The sequence below is a fragment of the Arachis stenosperma genome, chromosome 2, assembly GCF_014773155.1.
Source record: "Arachis stenosperma cultivar V10309 chromosome 2, arast.V10309.gnm1.PFL2, whole genome shotgun sequence".
NCBI classification, from domain to species: domain Eukaryota; kingdom Viridiplantae; phylum Streptophyta; class Magnoliopsida; order Fabales; family Fabaceae; genus Arachis; species Arachis stenosperma.
This window is the reverse complement of record NC_080378.1, coordinates 112,896,883-112,916,848: the sequence shown is the minus strand read 5'-3', so window position 1 is coordinate 112,916,848 and position 19,966 is coordinate 112,896,883. Positions and strand designations below refer to the sequence as shown.

At 32.6% G+C, this 19,966-nt stretch overlaps 2 protein-coding genes, 1 long non-coding RNA gene and 2 other non-coding genes across 7 annotated transcripts; 4 read left to right on the top strand and 1 right to left on the bottom strand.

Annotated features, from left to right (window-relative positions):
- Positions 1 to 501: 501 nt before the first annotated feature.
- LOC130961432 (putative disease resistance RPP13-like protein 1) lies at positions 502 to 5,422 on the bottom strand. Its single transcript, XM_057887322.1, has 2 exons — positions 2,471 to 5,422; positions 502 to 907 (listed from the first exon to the last, which is right to left on the bottom strand). Exon 1 carries the CDS (start codon positions 5,186 to 5,188, stop codon positions 2,516 to 2,518), a length of 2,673 nt encoding a protein of 890 aa, XP_057743305.1. The 5' UTR covers positions 5,189 to 5,422; the 3' UTR covers positions 502 to 907; positions 2,471 to 2,515.
- A 2,001-nt stretch (positions 5,423 to 7,423) lies between these two features.
- On the top strand, positions 7,424 to 10,627 carry LOC130960626 (uncharacterized). Of its 3 annotated transcripts, XR_009079176.1 has the most exons (4): positions 7,431 to 7,517; positions 8,516 to 8,617; positions 9,013 to 9,644; positions 10,262 to 10,627. It is a non-coding gene; the product is annotated as an uncharacterized LOC130960626 (long non-coding RNA). The 3 variants fall into 3 exon arrangements; XR_009079177.1 differs by lacking the exon at positions 10,262 to 10,627 and having other exon boundaries at positions 7,424 to 7,517; positions 9,043 to 9,723; XR_009079175.1 differs by lacking the exon at positions 10,262 to 10,627 and having other exon boundaries at positions 9,013 to 9,723.
- LOC130964685 (small nucleolar RNA Z223) lies at positions 9,742 to 9,834 on the top strand. Its single transcript, XR_009080770.1, has one exon. It is a non-coding gene; the product is annotated as a small nucleolar RNA Z223 (small nucleolar RNA).
- Positions 9,891 to 10,001, top strand: LOC130964687 (small nucleolar RNA Z278). Its single transcript, XR_009080772.1, has one exon. It is a non-coding gene; the product is annotated as a small nucleolar RNA Z278 (small nucleolar RNA).
- Positions 10,628 to 14,183: 3,556 nt separating the features above from the next.
- LOC130960755 (uncharacterized) lies at positions 14,184 to 16,438 on the top strand. The gene has a single exon (XM_057886218.1). The coding sequence runs from the start codon at positions 14,277 to 14,279 to the stop codon at positions 16,272 to 16,274; it is 1,998 nt and encodes a 665-aa protein (XP_057742201.1). The 5' UTR covers positions 14,184 to 14,276; the 3' UTR covers positions 16,275 to 16,438.
- The last annotated feature ends 3,528 nt before the right edge of the window (positions 16,439 to 19,966 follow it).

The following is a 19,966-nucleotide window of genomic DNA, read 5'->3' as shown; positions in this document are numbered from 1 at the left end:
GGTGAAAAAAGAATGAAGAGAGTGATTTGCTGGATATGAAAGAGATAATGATGAGAGAGAACTAATATTCAGAAAAGAAAAAAACCGAAGAATGTTATTGAAAATTTTAAAAACAACTGAGAGATAAATGGTGCAAAAAAAGGTTAAGTGATAATTTTGAAACAAAAGTATTATTTATATACTAAAATTAACTATTAAAATTAGTATTAATATATTTGTATATAAATATACGTATTATTTAATTTATTTTTAATGTATATTTATATTTTAATATATATATTTATAGTTCTGATCTCGGTATATACCAAAAAACTCAAATATACCAAATATAACATAATTAAAGTTATATCCAAATGTTAATGAAAAACGTATACCTAAAGGCTAATATTAAAAATTTTATATATGATCAATTCATAGGGTAAAATGTTTAACAATAGGGCATGTTTTAGTTAGAAAATAAAATTTAACATAGATAATTCTTTATAAAATTTTCATTCTCTTATACGGTTATACCCTAAGCATACATGATACATGTTTAAAAAAGCCGAAAATGGCAAAATGCTACACAACAGTAGTATTCCAATCTCCGACCATATATGAGTCAACAATAGAAGTGTTCAGAGCATAAGTAGTGTTTGTCAACTGAAACATGAAACTATCCAAACAAATAGAGTGAAACCGAAAGGGAAACAAAAAAAAGCAAACTAAGCAAATAGTGATGCAAAGACACAAGGACACTCATAGTTTAATAGACATTAAACAAAATGTTTCCCAAATCCGAAGTAGCTCAACAGGCAACAGGCAACAGGCAACAATTTTATTTGTGTAAACTGGACCTTTATTATAAAAACCAGAAAGCTTGAATAAGCACTTCCCCGTCTACTAGATTCCACGCTTGACTAGACATCTGTTTAGACATGGAAAAAAATGGGTAATAATAAGAAAGATGAATTCTTGATCTAGCAGAAATTTGTATGATCAATTAATATTTTATATTTGGTAGTAGTTCCTAAAAAAAATAAATGTGATAGAAATTAACAAATTATCACTTTTCTCATGATGAATTCTAGAAGTAAAAATTGATTTTGGGGACCAGCAATTAAACTAATTAAAATTAGCAAAATTAGTTTTACTTTTACAGTTTTACCTCTCCAAAATAGCTGTTAGGCATCCCCAATAAATTTTCCAAACAAGCATTGCATTTGCATTCATAATTCCGTTAACATTTTGTGCAAATAAAAACCATTCATTTCCCTTTAACTTAAATACTATATATATGTGTGTGTGAATGCTACCGTATCCTTTCTAAAATAATATGTAAATTATCTTTTTTGATGTGTCACATTCTAATTCGATGTTTATTTTAATACATTTGTTATATATTTATTAAAATATTAATTTAAAAATTTTCTTATATTAACTAAATTCTAAACTAAAATATTGATGTGACAAATTAAAAATAGAAACACAAATTAGTGTCACCGTGAAAATTTTCAATTTGAAAAGTTTATCGTGTTAAGTAGATCTTTAAATTTAAAAATTTATTCTATACAATTTGGTTTCTAATTATATATAAAAAAAGGGGGAAAATTTGAAACACTTTATACTTTTTTTTAAATTAATGTAACTAGTTTACAATTATTTTTTATGAAAGTCTGGATTTTTATTTAATTTTTGTTAGAAATAAGAGATTTTGAGTGAAAAATAAAAGAGTAATCTATAATATTATTTTTCAAATATTTTGTTAAATTTTCAACAAATTTAATGATCCGAAATCAATTTCTTATTTTTTATTTTATTAGATAAATTAGCCATCTGACAAATTCTATTAAAAATTTAAAATAAATAAACACCTATTAGAATATGACACATCAAAAAAGATAACTTACATGTTATTTTAGAGAGGGTTATATATATATATATATATTTTAAAAGAACGGAAGGCAAAACCCTTTGCTTAAGTGGCCTAAATTGTAAATACAAAGAGCAGTACCCTGTTAATATGTCCTGCGTAGGAGATAGTGTAGCAACAAAAACAAGAGAGAGAAATAAAAGAAATTGCGAAGAAAATATGGACTAAAACCAGCCAAAAAATCATTCACACGTCGAACTTTGAACTCATCAAAATATTTGGTCCATGTGCGTACTTTATTAGCTGCTGACATTGACAAATGACAACCTTATATTGCGATAATGGTGGAATTGAATTATGAACAGATGATGATTGCATGCTATGCAGATTTTAGATATTTAAAATATAATAGTCTCTTCATACTTTATCATCGATCATTCTAAGAATCTGGTAATGTATGCAAAAACACTGGGTACGCAATACTACTATATTGAGTTATAAATGTACGACATTTCTAAAATGATAGATACTTTGTAAGTTTGTAACACAAATTTAGTATTTTGTAATATGAACAACTCTAGCAACATTTACCAAAGGACAGTGAGGGGAAAGGCTTACCTTCACATGATTCCTTTGTGCAGTGGAAAATGTTCTTCTATTTCATTACTCATACTGTGTTTGCTCGAGAGAAGGACATTTTTTAATGTTAATGTGAAACCCAGGCTTCTCATCTTTCTTCAGCTTTAGGTAGCCAGGAATTGCCTCTAGCTTTCTGCAGTTTACGATTGACAGAGAAGAAAGCAAAGGCATAAAATTTGCTTGGACGCCATCATCACCTAGTCCAACCCACTCTTCCCAATTATCCAGCTTCTGGAAGGAAAGTGTTTTAAGCTTTGGAAATGCACCAGTTGATCCTGTTCTCAGAAATTCAGAATCCACCACCTTCTTTATACCGGGCATATTGATTATTTTAAGTGATTCAAGGGATGAAAGTTCTCCAAGACTGGAAAGAACACTGCATTTGTCACAATCAGCAAGCGTTAGATGTGTAAGCTTCTGCAGTGCTATCATCCAAGTGGGGAACAAATTTCCTCTGTAGTAAAATATCCCGAGATCTTCCAATTCAGGAGGTGCTTTCAAAGCTCCAAGTACCCTTTCATCTTTGGTACCGGCTCCCGGAGCAGTAAACCAGAGTTCTAAGCCACGCAAACCATTCTTATTCTCTAGACCTGCTCTTTCAGCATCAGAAGCATCAGTTTCAGCTCCCAACCCATCTATGGTAATATTCCCTTGGATATTGTTCAGCTTTTCCAAGTCTCCAATGTTGCATGCTTTGCTTCCAACAAGAGAATTCCCAAAGAAACGGCTTAAGGTTCTGAGCGAGGTTAAACATGCAATCCCTTTTGGTAAGTAACTCAGACTGGTTGTCCAAAGAATCTCAAGATGTCGTAGCTTGATCAATTTTCCAATACCTTTGGGTAGTTTCCGGAGACTACGACATCCATTGAGATTCAAAGTTTGAAGATTAATCAGATTGCATATTACTCCAGGCAAGTGCTTTAAATCATGATTGAAAGACAAGTCAAGGTATCTTAGATGAAACAATTTCCCCACCTTTGCTGGAAGTTCTTCGATGGAACAAGAGCTCAGGATCAGTGCCCTGACCCTCCTCAAATTACTTAGCAGTTGAGAAAGGTTTGTAGTGTCAACAGAGGAGTACTCAGACAAAATCATCAAAGTGTGGAGTTTCTCTGCATTGGGAATGGACTCTGGTAAACCAGTGTGAGGAGCAATAGTTAGAGTGCAATGGCGACAATTTCTGGGAACATCATGCTCCTCTATAGGCTTCTCCCCACTATCAAGAAGCATTCTGTGATATTCGTTCTCTGCAATAACCTGATTGAGAGCGCTGATTCCGCCCTCTAATTGGCATGTGGAGCCCGGAATACCATGTTGTATAACTCCATTGAAGATGGAATAGCCCAACAATCCATTAAAGATTCTCCGGCCTTCTTCTTCCAAGTGATTGTCGTCTGAGTGAATAAAACCCTGCGCTATCCATAATTGGATCAGTTTATCTGTAACTATTATGTGATCCTTAGGAAAGATGGAACAATACAATAAGCATTGTTTCAAATAAGAGGGGAGTTGAGAATAGAACACCATCAATAAAGGTTCCATTCCAATTTCGTGTGCTACCTCCCATATCTGACTGTCCAACATCTTTTCAAATTCTCTTTTGCTGCGTTTGTAACGCATGATAGCAGCAAGAGATCTCAGATATAGTGGCACCCCACGACATTTGTTTGTGATATTCATCAACATCGGACGGAAATCAGAGTAAGTTAGTGAACCAAATGCAGTATGGATTATGTCCCAAGAGTCTTCTTCACCAAGTACGCGCAGAGATACCCTATATTTCGATGTCAAACTTGAAACAAGAGGGTTCCGTGTGGTTATCAAAATCCTACTTCCAGCAACACAGAAATTGAAAAACTCCTTTATAAGTTGCCAGCGCTCAGGATTTTCGCCACCTATGTCGTCCAGAACAATGAGACATCTTTTTCCAGCAATAACTCGACGAAATTCGAGTATCAGAAATTCCATTTCAACATCGTTCATTAGATCAGAAGTTGAAAACCCAAGGATGGCCATGACAATTTTTCTGAGATTGAACTCTTGGGAGACAGATACCCATGCCCTATAACCAAAAGAAGCGATCACTTTATCATCATTGTAAACAAGTTTTGCCAGTGTAGTCTTTCCTATTCCAGCCATTCCTACAACGGAAATGAATCGAATATCCTCCTCCTCTGCGTCACCATCGTTGTCTAATAACAACTTGAGCAAAAGATGTGTGTCACTGGGTCTGCCAATAGGAACAGAAGGGGGAAGAAAAGGATCCAATTGCCGCTGTTGGCTACTTACATCCCAGTTCTCCAGTGAAACAGATATATGGAACCGATTTGCTTCCGCTGCTAGTGTTCCAAATCTGCTGACAATTTCTCTCAGCTTATGACGCACCCCAAGTGAATATATCCTGTTGTGATGACTGAAGAAAGAGAACCGATGGCTGAAAACACGTACCGTTCCGGCCTCTTGCAGATTTAGTTCGTCCAATACGTACATCATGTCATAGCATACATCCACAATGTGTTTCATCCACCGCTTCAGCTGCATATCAAACAGTTGTTTATATTCCGCGTCTTGAATTTTAGTTCTCAACGATGCACACACCTGTGATACTCTCTGAAACGTTTCTTCCAGACCCGCCTGACGGAACAGATCGGATGTTTTCGACAACTCATACTCCACGCAACTCAGTAGAGCAGCCATGGTAGCCGGTAGGAGAAATACAAACCAGTCTTCTCCAAGCTTGCTGAGACCTTCAGAATTGAGAGTGTATGTCTGTATTTTTATTGCTTTTTGGACCAAATTAACCAGACCTAATCATCAATTTCATAATGGTAATATGCTTTTCGGACAAAAACAAAAGAGATATTAGGCAGAGACCAATCTTTTATGGTTTCTCTTCCTCTTTCGCTTTTGACTCTTTCCTTTGATAGCTATTCAAGGATGATAGTCGAGATTTCTTAAACAAATTCATATGATTAAATTGTTTAATACAATGTTTATTTCAACTATGCTAGTTATATACTAAAATTAGTTATTAAAATAGAATATATATTAAAATATAAAATATATATTAAAAAATAAATTAAATTATAATATACATATAATTAAATAACATTTTTATATTTGTTTAGATTATAATTAATTATCAGATTCACTTAAAGATATTTTTATATGGATAATTACTTTTTAAATAAATTTTTTTTTTTTTGGGAAAAACTCAACTTGTAGTTGTACTTAAGAATGAGAAAAGGAGAAAAGGTTCCCAAGGAGCTGAACATAAACACCAAACTTCTGCCGCAACAATAAAAATGAAGATAGATCAGATCATTTTTTTAAAAAAATATTTTATATATAAAAAAAATAATGATGTTTTCTTTAAATATTGGTGTTTGAAGTATTTTTTAAGATTGTAGAGCCGTCAAAAATGCTGGCCAACACGCAGCTTTCATGTTGCTCAACATAGTTTTAACGTGTCGTTCATACAAGAGACAAGAGACAAGAGACAACCATACATACTCAACTCAACCTTGCTCCATGCAAGAGACAATCATACATACTCAATTTATCAAGCGAAGGTACCTTCATTCAAGCAGTAAGCAAGCTGCGAGTTAACCATGCTACGCCACGTGTCGGCCATCCAGGCAGCACGAAGTCTACATGTTAGTGACGCTTCGCCATGTGTCCACCATACAGCAGCACGCGAACTGCGTGTTGGTCTTGCTTCGCCATTTTTCATGCATGCAACATGCAGACTCTGTGTTCACTACAAGAAAATGAAGCATTGTAACAAAAATTTTGTATAAATTTTTAATTGTAACAAATTGTTATTTTTTTTTAACAAAAATTAGTTATAGTTACAAAATAAGAATGTTTTTGTAACAACGTATTAAAATATTTTGTAACAACATCATTTCTTTTGTTATAAATTGCGTTAATTTTTGTAACGAAATAATATTTTGTTGCAAAAATTTATAATGTTTTGTAACAAAAAATTAAGTTATTACAAAAATTTAAAATATTTTGTAACAAAAAATTAATTTGTCACAAGATTCAATAGTAAAAAAATTTTTGTAACTAAAACAAATTTTGTTACAAAATTTAAAAATTTTTTGTAACAAAAAAATTTTTGTTTCGAGATGTTAAATTTTTAGTGTTGAAAATTTTATAATGTTAAAATTTTTTTGCATGGTAATTTTTTTTCAAAACTTTAGTTTTTTTAAAATATTGGTTTTGATAATTAAGTATTTTTTATAAAATATTAAAAATTAAATTATTAATTTTAAAAAATTGAAAAAATTATTTTTTAAGTTTTTAAAAAATTAATATATCTAATCGTTATTAATAATCAACTTTTAAAAAATTAATATATCTAATATCTATTAGGAAACAACTCTGAATTCTCATTAGAAATTAATTTTTCAAATAAAAAATATTTAATATAAAATATTAAAAAATTAAAATAAAAAAATACTATAATCTGCTTTATTACATGCATTATAAATCTCTAACCTTTTAAAAATTTAATTATAAAAAATTAATTTTATAAATTTAACGATTATTATTTTCTAAAATCAATCCCAATAAAAAGTTAAAATTTTATTTATATCAAATTGAATTTAATTAATAGTGGTTCATAAGTAATTCTTTTAATAATAATAAAATATTGTATATAATTTAAAATTTAAAATTTAAATAATTAGAGAATAAAATTAAAATTAAATTTAAGTTTCTTAATTTTTACTAAAATTTTAAAATTATTCTTATTTTATTTGATTAAAATTTTATATTTTAAAAATTATTTTATTAAGACAACTAAATTAAATTTTAATAATTTAAATTTAAATTAATTAATTTTTTTTATAATTTTTAAAATAATTAAACATTTTAAATATTTAAATTTTTTATACTACTTTTATCTATTTTTTTAACTTTAATCTTAATCCTAATTGAATCTAACCCTAGCCCAGACATCTCTTATTTCTTCTGTCGTCGCCGTGAGACGGAACCAGCATCTAGTTGGCCCCTGGAGGTGAGCTTTCTTCGGCCATATTCTTTATTTTTTCAATTTCATTGCTATAAATCATTACTATGCCTTTAATTTTTTTTAAAGTTGAATTTGTTGCTGAAATGATGACTAGACTAAATTTTTTTCTTGCTGTAAATCATATTTTGTTTAGCACAACTATTTCAGAATTTTGTGTGATGCTCATATCATAAGTAGTCATGTAAACGGTTACTCTTCTGTCCATATACTTAATTGTTCTATTATATATGTTGTGGCAGGGGGAAACTTTTCCTGCTCAAATTAGGATTGTATAAATTGTTGAATCTGTTTCTCTGGATTGGTGTTTTTCTGTTGACAAGTATTCTTTGAGAAGTATTAATTATCCTTATGGTTGTTATGCTACAATGACTTTAGGTTCACTGAAACGTACACGTCTATGAAGTGGGATAAGTTAGGGGAACCAGTTGGGTTACTTATTTGACTTTTGATTTTAAGTCTCAAGATACGGTCTTTCCTCCATCGACCTTTGTTTCTCGTGTTGTTAAAGTATCATACCTAAGCTACCCCAATTTTGTCCCAGTCAAAGCTGCTGTACTATTGTTGACACTATTATTTCTGGCTTTGTTTACTATTCCTATGAATTGGATTGGAATGGTTGGATGATTCAAATAGATTATTAGAATTGAAAAGTCTGAAAGATAATAAAAATTAATTAGTAATAATGCTCGGCTAAGTGTCTTGTTTAGAATATGCAAGTACAGATTTCAAGTACCAATATGCACATACCTGGTTTCGCCAATTGGATAAGTTTATTCACTATGTTAATCAAGTTAATATCATCAACGATTTCCTTAATTCATCACTTTCTTTACTTAAGTATTGATTTCTAGTTATGTACTATCTTCCAGCTTGGCATGCTAAATTTGACTGAATCTAAATTAAATAAAACTTATTTTGTTAAGCATTTGTGTGTTTAGAATTTTTTGAGATACTAATGGTACTTCTGGATAATGCTTCTTCAGGATGGCCGGGTTCATGCCCTTTACTTAACCCCATCGAGAGTGATATATGATGCAAAAGAAGTCATTAATGGGCCGCAAGCACAAATTGTTAAGGATGCAGAGGTAACATATATAAGACTATTCTCTATGATAACATAGCATGTTATTTGTCTCGTAAGATTCACATTGTGTAGTCAACACCTGAAAATGAGTTTTATAAGATCTTATACTTTTTCATCATACGAGCTAGTAGCTTTGTGTTTCAACTTGGTATAATTGTGAATGCAGTAGCTCAACCAAGTTGCTTTCTAACTATTGGCAGTTTCTGCTGAGTTATTTTGCTGGTTTTGGCACTTAATTTTTTCTTGAGATAATTAGAGATACTTAGCTTTCTTGTTAGGTTTCTGCATTCTGTCAATTATGAAAGCAAATGATAATCTTAGCTTTCCATTTGGATTTTTATTTTTGTTCATAATAGACCAATTTTGTTTATTTTTCTCTTCCGTGCATATCTGGAGGATTTGGGTTGTGACTTGCTTATTCACCAGGATAGTACTTTTGGCATTCAAGAAGCAGAAAACCTCTAGTGAAAAGTCAGATACTAAGGGAAAGGCTGCAAGCAAAAAAAACAAATAGAGAAGCCGTCAAAAGCTTCAGTGAAGGATCAAAGTGAATTGATTGTATTTTTCTCAATTTACATATGATGTTATCTGTAGTGCTTACTCTATTTCTGTTAGCATTCTATTGTTTGCGCGAAATAGTTTTAGAACTTGTTAACTTTGATTAAGTAGTCTTGTCAAACTGTTTCTAGAAACTTCCCTTCTCAGGTTTTTAGTTGGGGGAAAAAATGGGACATAAGTTTTCATGAATGAGATAAATGCTGATAATTACAGAGCTCACATGAAATTTGCCTCCCTATTTTTTACCATCCTGATAAACACACCCTTGATATGAATTCGTATCAAGTTACACACCATGGTTCTGTATTTTACAAGTATGTGTCTATTTGTAAAATTTTCATCTCAAATTATTCTATTCCAATGTCATTGTTAGGAAAAGGAAAAGGTAGTAAGAAATCCAAGAAGGAACCTAGTAGGGAGGACATGCATGTAGTTGTAGTCGATATTCTGAAGGAAGTTGATAAAATATTGTAAGTAATGACTTCTATGGCAATCAATCTTTTATCCAAACGTTGCGTTCTGATTTAATAAACATTTGATTTTGGGTTTTCTGCTTGATGTATTTCTGGTTAGCTATGAGAATAATAATTCAGCTTCAAATGCCAGTTCTGCTTCTGAAAATATTGTGATTGATGAAGCTGTTATATTTCTGAGCCTTTCTGCATTTATTATTTTTTAAGTTGTTGTTAATGCATGTTAATTGAGTGCCAAACATAGCCTGTGATGATTCAACCCAACTGTTTGAGGTGTTATGGAGCCAAGACCCTTTTTACAGGGAGAACCTACTTGGTGAAGCTGCATTCATTTGAATTATGATTTAATGAATTGACAATTGACAGTGATTGTTTGATAATTGATACTTACGTAAATTTAATGAATTGAATTATGATTAATTAGCCCGAGTTTATATATTGAATTATTAATTATTGATAATTTACATTTTTGATTGGCTATTTTTAAACTTTAAGAATAGATTCTTAAAGAATTAGTTAATTTTAACTTGTAAGTTCTAACTTAATTTTTACTCTGATGAAGATAGTGTTATGTGTTATTTTTTAATTTTGGTTTTCATTGTTCATATTTGCAGGGGTACAAAATTGATGTCAACTTGACTTAAATATGCTAGAAGAGTCAAGAATTATAAATTCGATATGATACAATTTTATGTTAGGAAAAAGTTGTATTTAGTTGAATTTCGAGAACTTATTTTATTATAAAAGAATCTTAATGACATGTAAGATATTCTAATTATCTATATGATTATATATTATATAAATGTTAAGTTAGCGTGTTTAAAAAATTAATTGATATATCAATTATTTAATTAAATATTTTAAAATGAACTTTTTATTTTTGTAACTAAGAATAAAAAATGTTACAAAAGTAAGTAGTATTTTGTAACAAAATATTATGACACAAAAATTTAAATTGTTACAAAAAACATTTTAGAGGTCAAATATTGTTATCACTTTTGTAACGACTTTTGATTTTTTGTATCAGAAAAATTTGTTACAAAATATTATTTTGAATTGTAATAGTTCCTTTTTTTGTTACAAAAATTTTTTGTAATGGGACATACTACAACGGCCCTTTTTTTTGTTACAAAATCTTTTTGTTTCAAAATTATGATTTTTTGTAATAAATATTTTTGTTACAAATATTACTTTTTCTTGTAGTGGTTGCCTCGTGTTTGCATGCAGGAGGCAGGCCTCCCTCCAAGAACAAGCGTCATTTATGGTGGGAGGTTGGGAGTTGGTAGTGCCCGTGTATAATAAGGATGGTGGGGCTGGGATTGATTGCTCATTGTATTATTGAGAGGTGGTGGAGTTGGAGGTTCATTACTTTCCATTGTTGAGGGTGATGAGGCTGGAGTTTTCACTCATTAGGACTTAGGGCTTTGAATTAGTTTTAAAGTTGAGATTGGATTTGGAATATTCAAAATGGTACGTAAATTTACGTCTCCTGAAGATCATGTGATCAATTATTTGTGATATTTTAATTATATAAGTTTGTTATTTTTGTTTAATTTATTATTATTTATTTGGTTAACATTAATTTAATAGTTTGTTATTATTTATTTGGATATTATTATTCTAAATGTAATATTAAATATTAATATAAATTATCATTAATGTTAATTTTTTAAATTAATATATATTTTTTATTATTTATTAGAATATTTTTATATTTTTAATAATTATTAAAATTAATGAATATTATTCTTTTTATTCTTTATTAGAATATGATATTTTTGTTAATTTTTAAATTAATAAATAGGACATATATTTTTTAGATTTTTTGGTATAATATTGTAGTTATTGTTATGTTATGTAAATTTTGATAATTAAATTAAAAAATAATAAAAATATTTATACATAAAAATTCAAATTTTATGTGCTTTTTTTATAAGAAATTCGATTTTTTTTAATTGTTATTTATTTTATTTTCTGTTAGAATAAGTTATTAATTTATTCATATTGCTATTTATTATTAAATTAATTTCTTTTGTGGTTAAATTTTGCCAGGCTAATAGGAATCTTTTGTCTCGTAAGCTTAACCAACCAGAGACGTGGCATCCAGAGGTTGAGCAAGCCTTACGGACCACCGGATTCTACCAGCTTTCGAGAGTTGGAGTGATCAGAGGGCATTCCGCGATGCTAGCTGCTCTTGTGGAATGGTGGCGGTCGGAGACACATACGTTTGTAATGTCAATGGGTGAGGTTACAGTGACACTGGAGGACGTGTTACACATATTTGGCCTACCGATCGACGGAGAGGTTGTGACTAGTTGGACCGATAGCAGTCACGACTTCTTGGTCACGCAGAGCCTCGCGATATTCGACAACGAACCCAAAGTAAGCAGTTCCTCCACTGCCCTTGAATATCCAATGTTGACCACAAGCTTTTGCAAGTACGAAACCTTGAATTTTCTCAAGAAGTTGCTGCCAATGTGCCGAATACAAAACATCCACCATGATCTCGGAGGTTTCCCATCACCTCTGCTATGATTTACTGCATCCCGGATTGACTCATGACGATCGGAGATTATTCCCACGCCGTCTTTTCTTACAACATGTGTTCGTAAATTACTGAGAAAAAAGTGTCACGCATCAACAGTCTCACCCTCTACAATGGCAAAAGTAATCGGTATAATGTTTTGATTCCTATCTTGCGCAACTGCAACCAAAAGGCAACCTTTATATTTTTCATATAGGTGGGTCCCGTCAACCTGAACCAGCGTCTTGCAATACTTGAAATTAAGCTCTTATGCATGAATTAAAACTCCAGAAAACCCAATGAAGTATCTTAACATCGTCCACCTCTTGACTCCCGTTATACAGGGGTCATGCTTCTATTTGGACTTGTGAACCAGACATCTTCTGAACCATCACCAAGAACCACAACGGCAAAGCTTGGTAAGATTCTTTCCATCCACCAAAACCTTGGCTATCGACTTATGCTTTGCCAGTTAAGCCTTCCGGTAACTAATAATGTAGTTGAATCTTGCCTAGACCTCTGCAATTATAGATTTGACCTTTATGGATGGGTCGAATTCAACCAATGGCTTCATAACCTTAACAATCATGTCCGAGTCTAACTTGGAGTAATCCTGTGAGATCGTTCTCATGGAACACGTGTGCCTCCCGTTGTATCTCCGAATCTCCCAACAGGCTTTCTTTTGTATTAAGCTGGCTCGGATAAGCCAGTCGCACCCACGTCCGTAAGTCTTGCACTTTGCATAGAACGTCTGTGGCTTGGATTCATAAACAGCGTAATCGACTCCTCTGGAGATAGTCTAACTTCGAATTGTCGCAATAACTGATTTTCTTGAACCGTATTCCATTCCGATCCTAAACTTCCCATCCTCAAGATCAGCAACACCTATAAGAAAACAAATTTGTCGTTCATTGATCCGCTAAAACAAAATCAAGTAAGGATACTACCCACTGCTCACGTACCTATGTTTGCATATTTGAAAAACTCCAGTGCATGCATGGCGTCAAGATCCAAGCTACGCATAAAGGGTGGAACATTCATTGGTTAACTAACTGCGGCTGGAACCACTAAAGTTTTTGCCACTGCCTCACCTCTCCCATCGCCGTCCTCATCCTCATCACCGGCTTTGTACGTAGCTTCGAACTCCTCATCGCTATCATCGTTCATTCCCAAGTACACTTCAACTCTGTCATCTTGCACATCTGGATCATGTTGAACCTCATCTGCAACAATATGCTCAAACTCAACGTACAACTCAATCTTCGGGTGTTGCACCTGAGTTTGCTGGTGAATACAAAACATCCGTTGAATACTTGTTTCGTCGACTATTGGCATAACCTCAAACTGTATCAGGCTGCCAAAAACGACAACCGGATTCCTGTAGAGAATGTTGGTAACTCTCTTTAAAATATCAGCCTCTATGCTTGGACAGAGCCTGTACTGTAGTTTCGCAAACGTTATACTTCACGAAACGACAAACGAAAAAATTCTCACACGCAAAGCTCACACCCCCATACGTATTTTGTACGACCTCACTGTTGTGGTAAACTACTATATTTGCAGTGCCCTCTATCGTATCGATTCTGGAGGAAAACACTTCTTTCAGAATGAAGCAAAATGGTTACGAAACTTCACTTTTTATAGGCAGAAGACTTATCTCGCAAGCTACGTGTTGCTAAACCATCCAACCAACGTCCACTACATGTACAACACGCAACATGTGTGTTGGCTGCCACGTAGGAATCACGCATCATGCGCGTTGATGGATGAGTGCCACGTGTCAACACGGAGCTTGCGCGTTGCTTTAGATTTGGACACGTGTCCAACACGTGGGCTGTTGCTAAGTCAGCATGTTACCTGCGTGTTGTGCCTTTACCTCTGCAACGTCCATTTACCTGTATATATACCAAAAACGTCCATTTCTAGAAAAAACGCACATCTTTACTCCATATTTAAATTCTTTAGCCCATTTTTTCTTGTTCATTTTTTAACTTTTTTTTAAATCTCCTGTCTCCTTACCCAAAAAAATAAAGCTCTTCCTACAAAGGGAAAAAAAAACAGTTAAAATTCTTTCCAAAAATACAGCTAATTGTTGCTACAAGCATATGGAGATCTTCTCAGCAAGCATCCGAGATTTGTGGAACAAATGGGAGCTCCGTGTGCTTGTTTTACTAAGCATGACATGGCAGGTTCTTCTAATCATATTTGGCTCGAGAAGGAAATATGCCAGTGGCAGCTTCATCAGTGCCCTTGTTTGGTTTACATACTTATCAGCTGACTGGTTAGCCACTGTTTCGCTTGGGAACCTTGCCAACAGCCACGGTGCTATCTCAAACGCCGTTGCGCTGCAAGCGCTGTGGGCCCCTTTTCTTCTCTTGCATCTTGGTGGCCCTGACACAATCACTGCTTATGCCTTGGAAGACAACACCTTATGGTTAAGGCACTTTCTTGGTCTGCTAGTCCAAGTTGGAGTGGCCTTCTACGTCTACTTAAGATCTTGGAGTACCTCACCTCTAACCTTCATAGCCATACCGGTCTTCATCTCCGGACTTATAAAGTACTCAGAGCGCACTTGGGTTCTCAGATTCGCTAGCCCTGCCCAATTCGAAGACTCTCTTATCTCAGTTCCAACTCTGCAGGCCCAGGCCATGGATTTCACACCACATCATGATTCTGATGAGCTAGAATTTCTTCACAAAGGATACTCTTTGTTTCCCATTCTCAAGCGTTTATATGCGAATCTAAGTCTTCGGTTCGCAGAAGGTCGACGAAGCCATTCCTTAATAGTAAAGAAGATCGAGGATAATAATGTACAACAACAGAGTCATTTCGCCTTTAAAGTGGTTGAGGTCCAGCTGGGATTCCTTTATGACTTATTGTACACCAAGGCACCTGTAATTTACTCTTTACCAGGCCTTATTTTCCGATTTTTCAGTGTTTTCTCCATGGTATCTGCTCTGGTAGCATATCTGTTCTTTATTAACTCTCATAACTATTATTCTGATCTTGAGAATCTTGACTACTATGTAACACTTGTTTTGTTTGTTGGGGCTATTCTGCTTGAGGTTTATGCGCTTGTTTCACTTATTTTTTCTGACTGGACTATCCGCTGGCTAAGCAATAAGAACAAAAGCAAAAGCCTACTGCAGAACTCCATAATAAACTGGCTTTTGCGACAAAGGAGGTGGGCAGGAAAAGTGAGTCAACAGGATTTGCTGAGCTTTTGCACGAAGAGGAGGGTAGCAACATATGTTGGAATTGACTTTCTTTTCAGAATCTGCTTTGGCATTGAATTGTACTGGCAAAGGACTTGGAATCCTGTAGAAAATGATTTAAAGGAGTTGATCTTTAGCAATCTCCTAAACAAACACAAGACTCTTGATAAAGAGTTATTCGATCATAATGCTCTCAAGGAATTGCTTTCATTTAAAAGTAATGTGCTCAGAAACCATAACTTTTCCAAAAAGATCAAATGGAGCATAGAACTTGAATTTGATCACTGCCTCCTTGTTTGGCATGTGGCAACTGGTGTTTACTACTATTCTACTCCAGAGGAGGACCAAGACGAGGGCGGTAATAAAAAAGATCGCAAAATGAGCAAAATGCTTTCAGATTACATGATGTATATTCTTCTCATGCGTCCATTCATGCTGCCTAAATGGATTGACAGGGTTTCGCATGTTCGGGATACCTTCAGGGAAGCCATAAAGATATTGCAGCAGGGGCAGTTTCATGTAAGGAATGGTGCCGATGCAGCAAGGATGCTGGTTCAAACGCACAGACGAACTTATCAACCACTCAAGCAACTCAGAAGAATGAATGACAAGTCTGTTTTGGTGGATGGATGTCGTCTTGCTTCACAGTTACAAAGTCTTGGATGCTCGTGGAAGATGATTTGTGAGGTATGGATAGAGATGTTAACTTATGCCGCAAATCAGTGCGAGTGGGGATCGCATGCTCAGCAACTTCGCCGGGGAGGAGAACTGCTCACTCATGTTCGTCTTCTCATGGCGGAACTTGGTTTAAGTGAACAATTTGATGCTGGGATGCAGGGGCCTCCAACAAGAAGCCAACATGAGAGTGGATCTGATGATGATGTGTAATAGGTAAATTAAAGTGATATGAGAAGCTCACTTTCATGTTATATAAAATAAAAATTATAGATAAACAATAAAAATATTAAACAATATGAACAATAAATATATCGGATGTTAATTTCACTAGGTGTACGGATGATTATTTTTAATATTAAAATTTAGATAGTTAATTTAAAGGTGTAATATGTTTTTATTTAATTAGTAGTTGTTTATGTTATTTAAGATGGTCATTATTTACTTAGCACTCCCCATATATTCTTATGTTAGATTTTAGCCTGTTATTTCAATTTGAATCAATGCCTGTTGTCACCGAAAAACAATGTTCAGTAAGGTAAATCTGATTGTGATCATGGTTTTGAATGTGGAAAAACAAATTGCTACGACCCATTTAGTTTACTTTTTTTCAGTATGATGGAAAGTTAAATACGGGAAAGGCTAATAAATGAAGAAGTAAATGGACAATCTTAATACACATGCTATATGTATGCTGCAGTCAACCATGCTGCGTGATGATTTTCTCATTTTTCCATCTACCATTTCACATGTATACTTAAATCAATCACTAAAATCAACTATTAGTATAATATATTGTTAGTCGAAAAATATTTTTGACTAAGGTAAACTAATTCAAAATGTTGAAAAGATGATTGAAATAGAAGCAGATGTCGAAAAAGTGCACATGCAGACATAAATTGAGAGTTATTTGACATAGACTCGATTTTGGACACCTTATTAAATCGAGCAGGCCTAGTCGAACAGATATTCGAATAAGAATTCAAATAGTTGCTCGAATAGTAAATCGAACGGTTACATAAGTTGAGAAGTTGAGGACTTTCACCACGTGAAGAATTTATGGGTAACGTTTATTAGCAAAAGAGCGGGAACGGTTACTTGGGATGCGCATACAAGACAGCACTGTGTAATTAATAATCGGTTACAGAAGTAGCCTATAAATATTAAAAAGTTTTAGGGAATAAAGGTTAGACTTTGCTTCAGAAAATACTCACGCACACTCACATCCAGAGACTTTCTGAGTTTGCCTCGAATCAATTATCTGTAGAGTTTCTTCTACACGTCCTTATTTTTCATTTAAACTTCCTGTAAACTTTATTTTTCCAGTATGTTTCAAGCAATGTTTAATTTCCAAATTCAATTTATATTTCGGTGTCTTTAATTTTCATGCACAAAGTCTTTGACCCAGTCGAAAGTACCTTTATTGCTTTTTTTTTAATTTTAATGTAATATTTTTCAATTTCAGTCAATTTACTCTTCGAAAACTTTATTTTTTACTTTTTTTATTTTTATATAAATTTTAATTTATTTTTTATTTTGATATTCGTCTAATTCGAAACGCTTTGATGCACTTATAAAAAATTGTTACTTACAAAAAAAAAAGTAAATTTCGCTCTCAGCCTATTAAGATTGAACCACCATCGATTTATTAAAATCGACAAAATAAATATATATTAAAATATAAATATACATTAAAAATAAAATAAACTATATATATTTATACACAAATATATTAAAACTAATTTTAGTATATGGATAACATTTTTATTTTTCCGTCCATTTGTAATACATAAAAGAAGAGAACACAAAGAACATTAGTGTTTCGGTAAGAGTGATGATTCAAAAGGAATATGTGCGTTGAAAACATGCAACAATCACGCCTACTTATAAAACTACATTAATACTATGATAATAATTTAAATTTTTTACAATGATAAAGTTGGAAAAATCTGTCAATATCTCAGTTATTTTGGTATACTATGCTAATAATTTATGAAGGTTGGTTAATAGTTTGAAAAAGTAGGTTAAATCTATGATCACTTTTTTTTTTATATTTATTCATTTTAGTTTGAAATTGGATTTAGAATTGTTTGACAAGTGAATCTGTCAAATTAATATTTTAGAAAATAATTTTATTTTCTTTCTTTAAAATAAGATTAGGAATAAAATAACTTTTTATTTTTATATTATTGTGATTTTATTAAAATTGATAATTTAAAAGACACTTTATTTTATCTCATATCGAAAAAAAAAAAGAAGAGTAGAAAAGAGAAAATCACACTCCTATAAATTTTCGTTCAGTCACCATGTGCAATATGACTTACATTCAGTTTTCACCACAACAGCGATAGAATTTTCACTATTTTTCAGGATCCAACTCAATTCTATCTGAGACAAACTCAACTTCTACCCAAACTAGATTTGACTAAATCCACTCCTTAAACTTTCAACCACTAAGTACTTACTCAATTTAACAAGAGAATTCTCTCAGAATCATGTTACAAAATAGAAATATAAGCAAAAGAATTTGACATAATTTTCTGACTTTTTTTAGATAATTCTATTGGCTTTTACTGATTTTTCACTTAATGTCTTTTTCACTGAAAAGAAATAAAGAAAAATGAACATTGAAGAACAGAAAATTTAATATAAACTCATGAAAGAGAAAAATATATAGCTTGTAAACTATGATAATCCAAACTGTATGCTCTCTCCTTATTTCAATTTCTGGCCGTTTATCCCTTTTAAAGAAGAGTAAAGTTTCGAAAACTTTAACACCTTTAACTTATTCTTCTTTTCCAAATAACACAGCAACAGAGAAGAGAAGAGATGGGATAGCAGCAATGATTAAAGTTGACATATATTTTTACCTAACTGTTTTCTTTCTTTTTTTTTTAATTTTCTTGAAGAATCTAAGTCATTCATCAATTCTTTGGCTCCAAATTTTGTTCTTAACCCTTGATTTGTAAGAGAGTTTCATAACTTCTATTTTTTTTCAACTTTTTCGAACGATACATGCCGAAAATAAGCATCTTCAACAAGCAACAATAGAAACACAAAAATTGAAATAATTTCCTAATTCATTTTTTATTTAATCTTTATTTTTATACCCTAACCTTTAACTTTTTTTTCTTTTGTTTTTGTTACTTGATTTTGGTAATATTTTTTTTATTTGAATCCTAATTAAAACTACCTTTTTTTTCTTATTCTTAGAGCTAACCACGTGAGTTGGAGAGAGAAAGAGGGAGAAGAGAGAAAATAATTTTGGTCACTTGACTTTTGTTTAGAAGAGAAAGTTTTGCATTTGTTCTTTAATTCTGATAAACAACTATTTCTTTAAACCATCAAAAAATAAACTGAATGCTTTTAGTTTTGGGTCTGTTTTATAATTGGTCTGATTACTCTATTTAGCTTGTTTTTTAGTAATAAAATTTTTTGCACAATAATTAAACAAACATGTCTGCTACACATACAAGCCTTTTTGACTTACAGGCTATACAAGTTGGCCCAGCCTAAAAAAACCACGCGCACTACACTCTTTAGAATGGAGCGTAAACGCACGCACCTTACACAACGATTGCGTTTTTCCAAAACACGCTCATGATGGCAGACTCTTTCTCTTCTTCCTCAATCAAAATGCAAACTGTCAAGTTTCAAGCCACATTCGAAACAAATTACGATTCTGAAGAAACGTTCCAACTCATCGCAAAGGGTAGAAGAAATCAAGAACAAAAGATACAAATCTCTATAAAAAAAATCACTAGAAAAAATGAAGAAACATTATTCAAGATACTGTTTTACTGTTCTTCTAGATTTTTCACACTGTTATATGAAATTGAAGAACTATATCATCAATATTTCTCTCTCTATTTCACTGTTCTTGGTTTAGATCTCATATTACTGTT

Excerpts from the sequence above, each read along its gene's own strand:
- LOC130961432 (XM_057887322.1), bottom strand. The coding sequence starts at position 5,188 with ATGGCTGCTCTACTGAGTTGCGTGGAGTATGAGTTGTCGAAAACATCC.
- LOC130960755 (XM_057886218.1), top strand. The coding sequence starts at position 14,277 with ATGGAGATCTTCTCAGCAAGCATCCGAGATTTGTGGAACAAATGGGAG.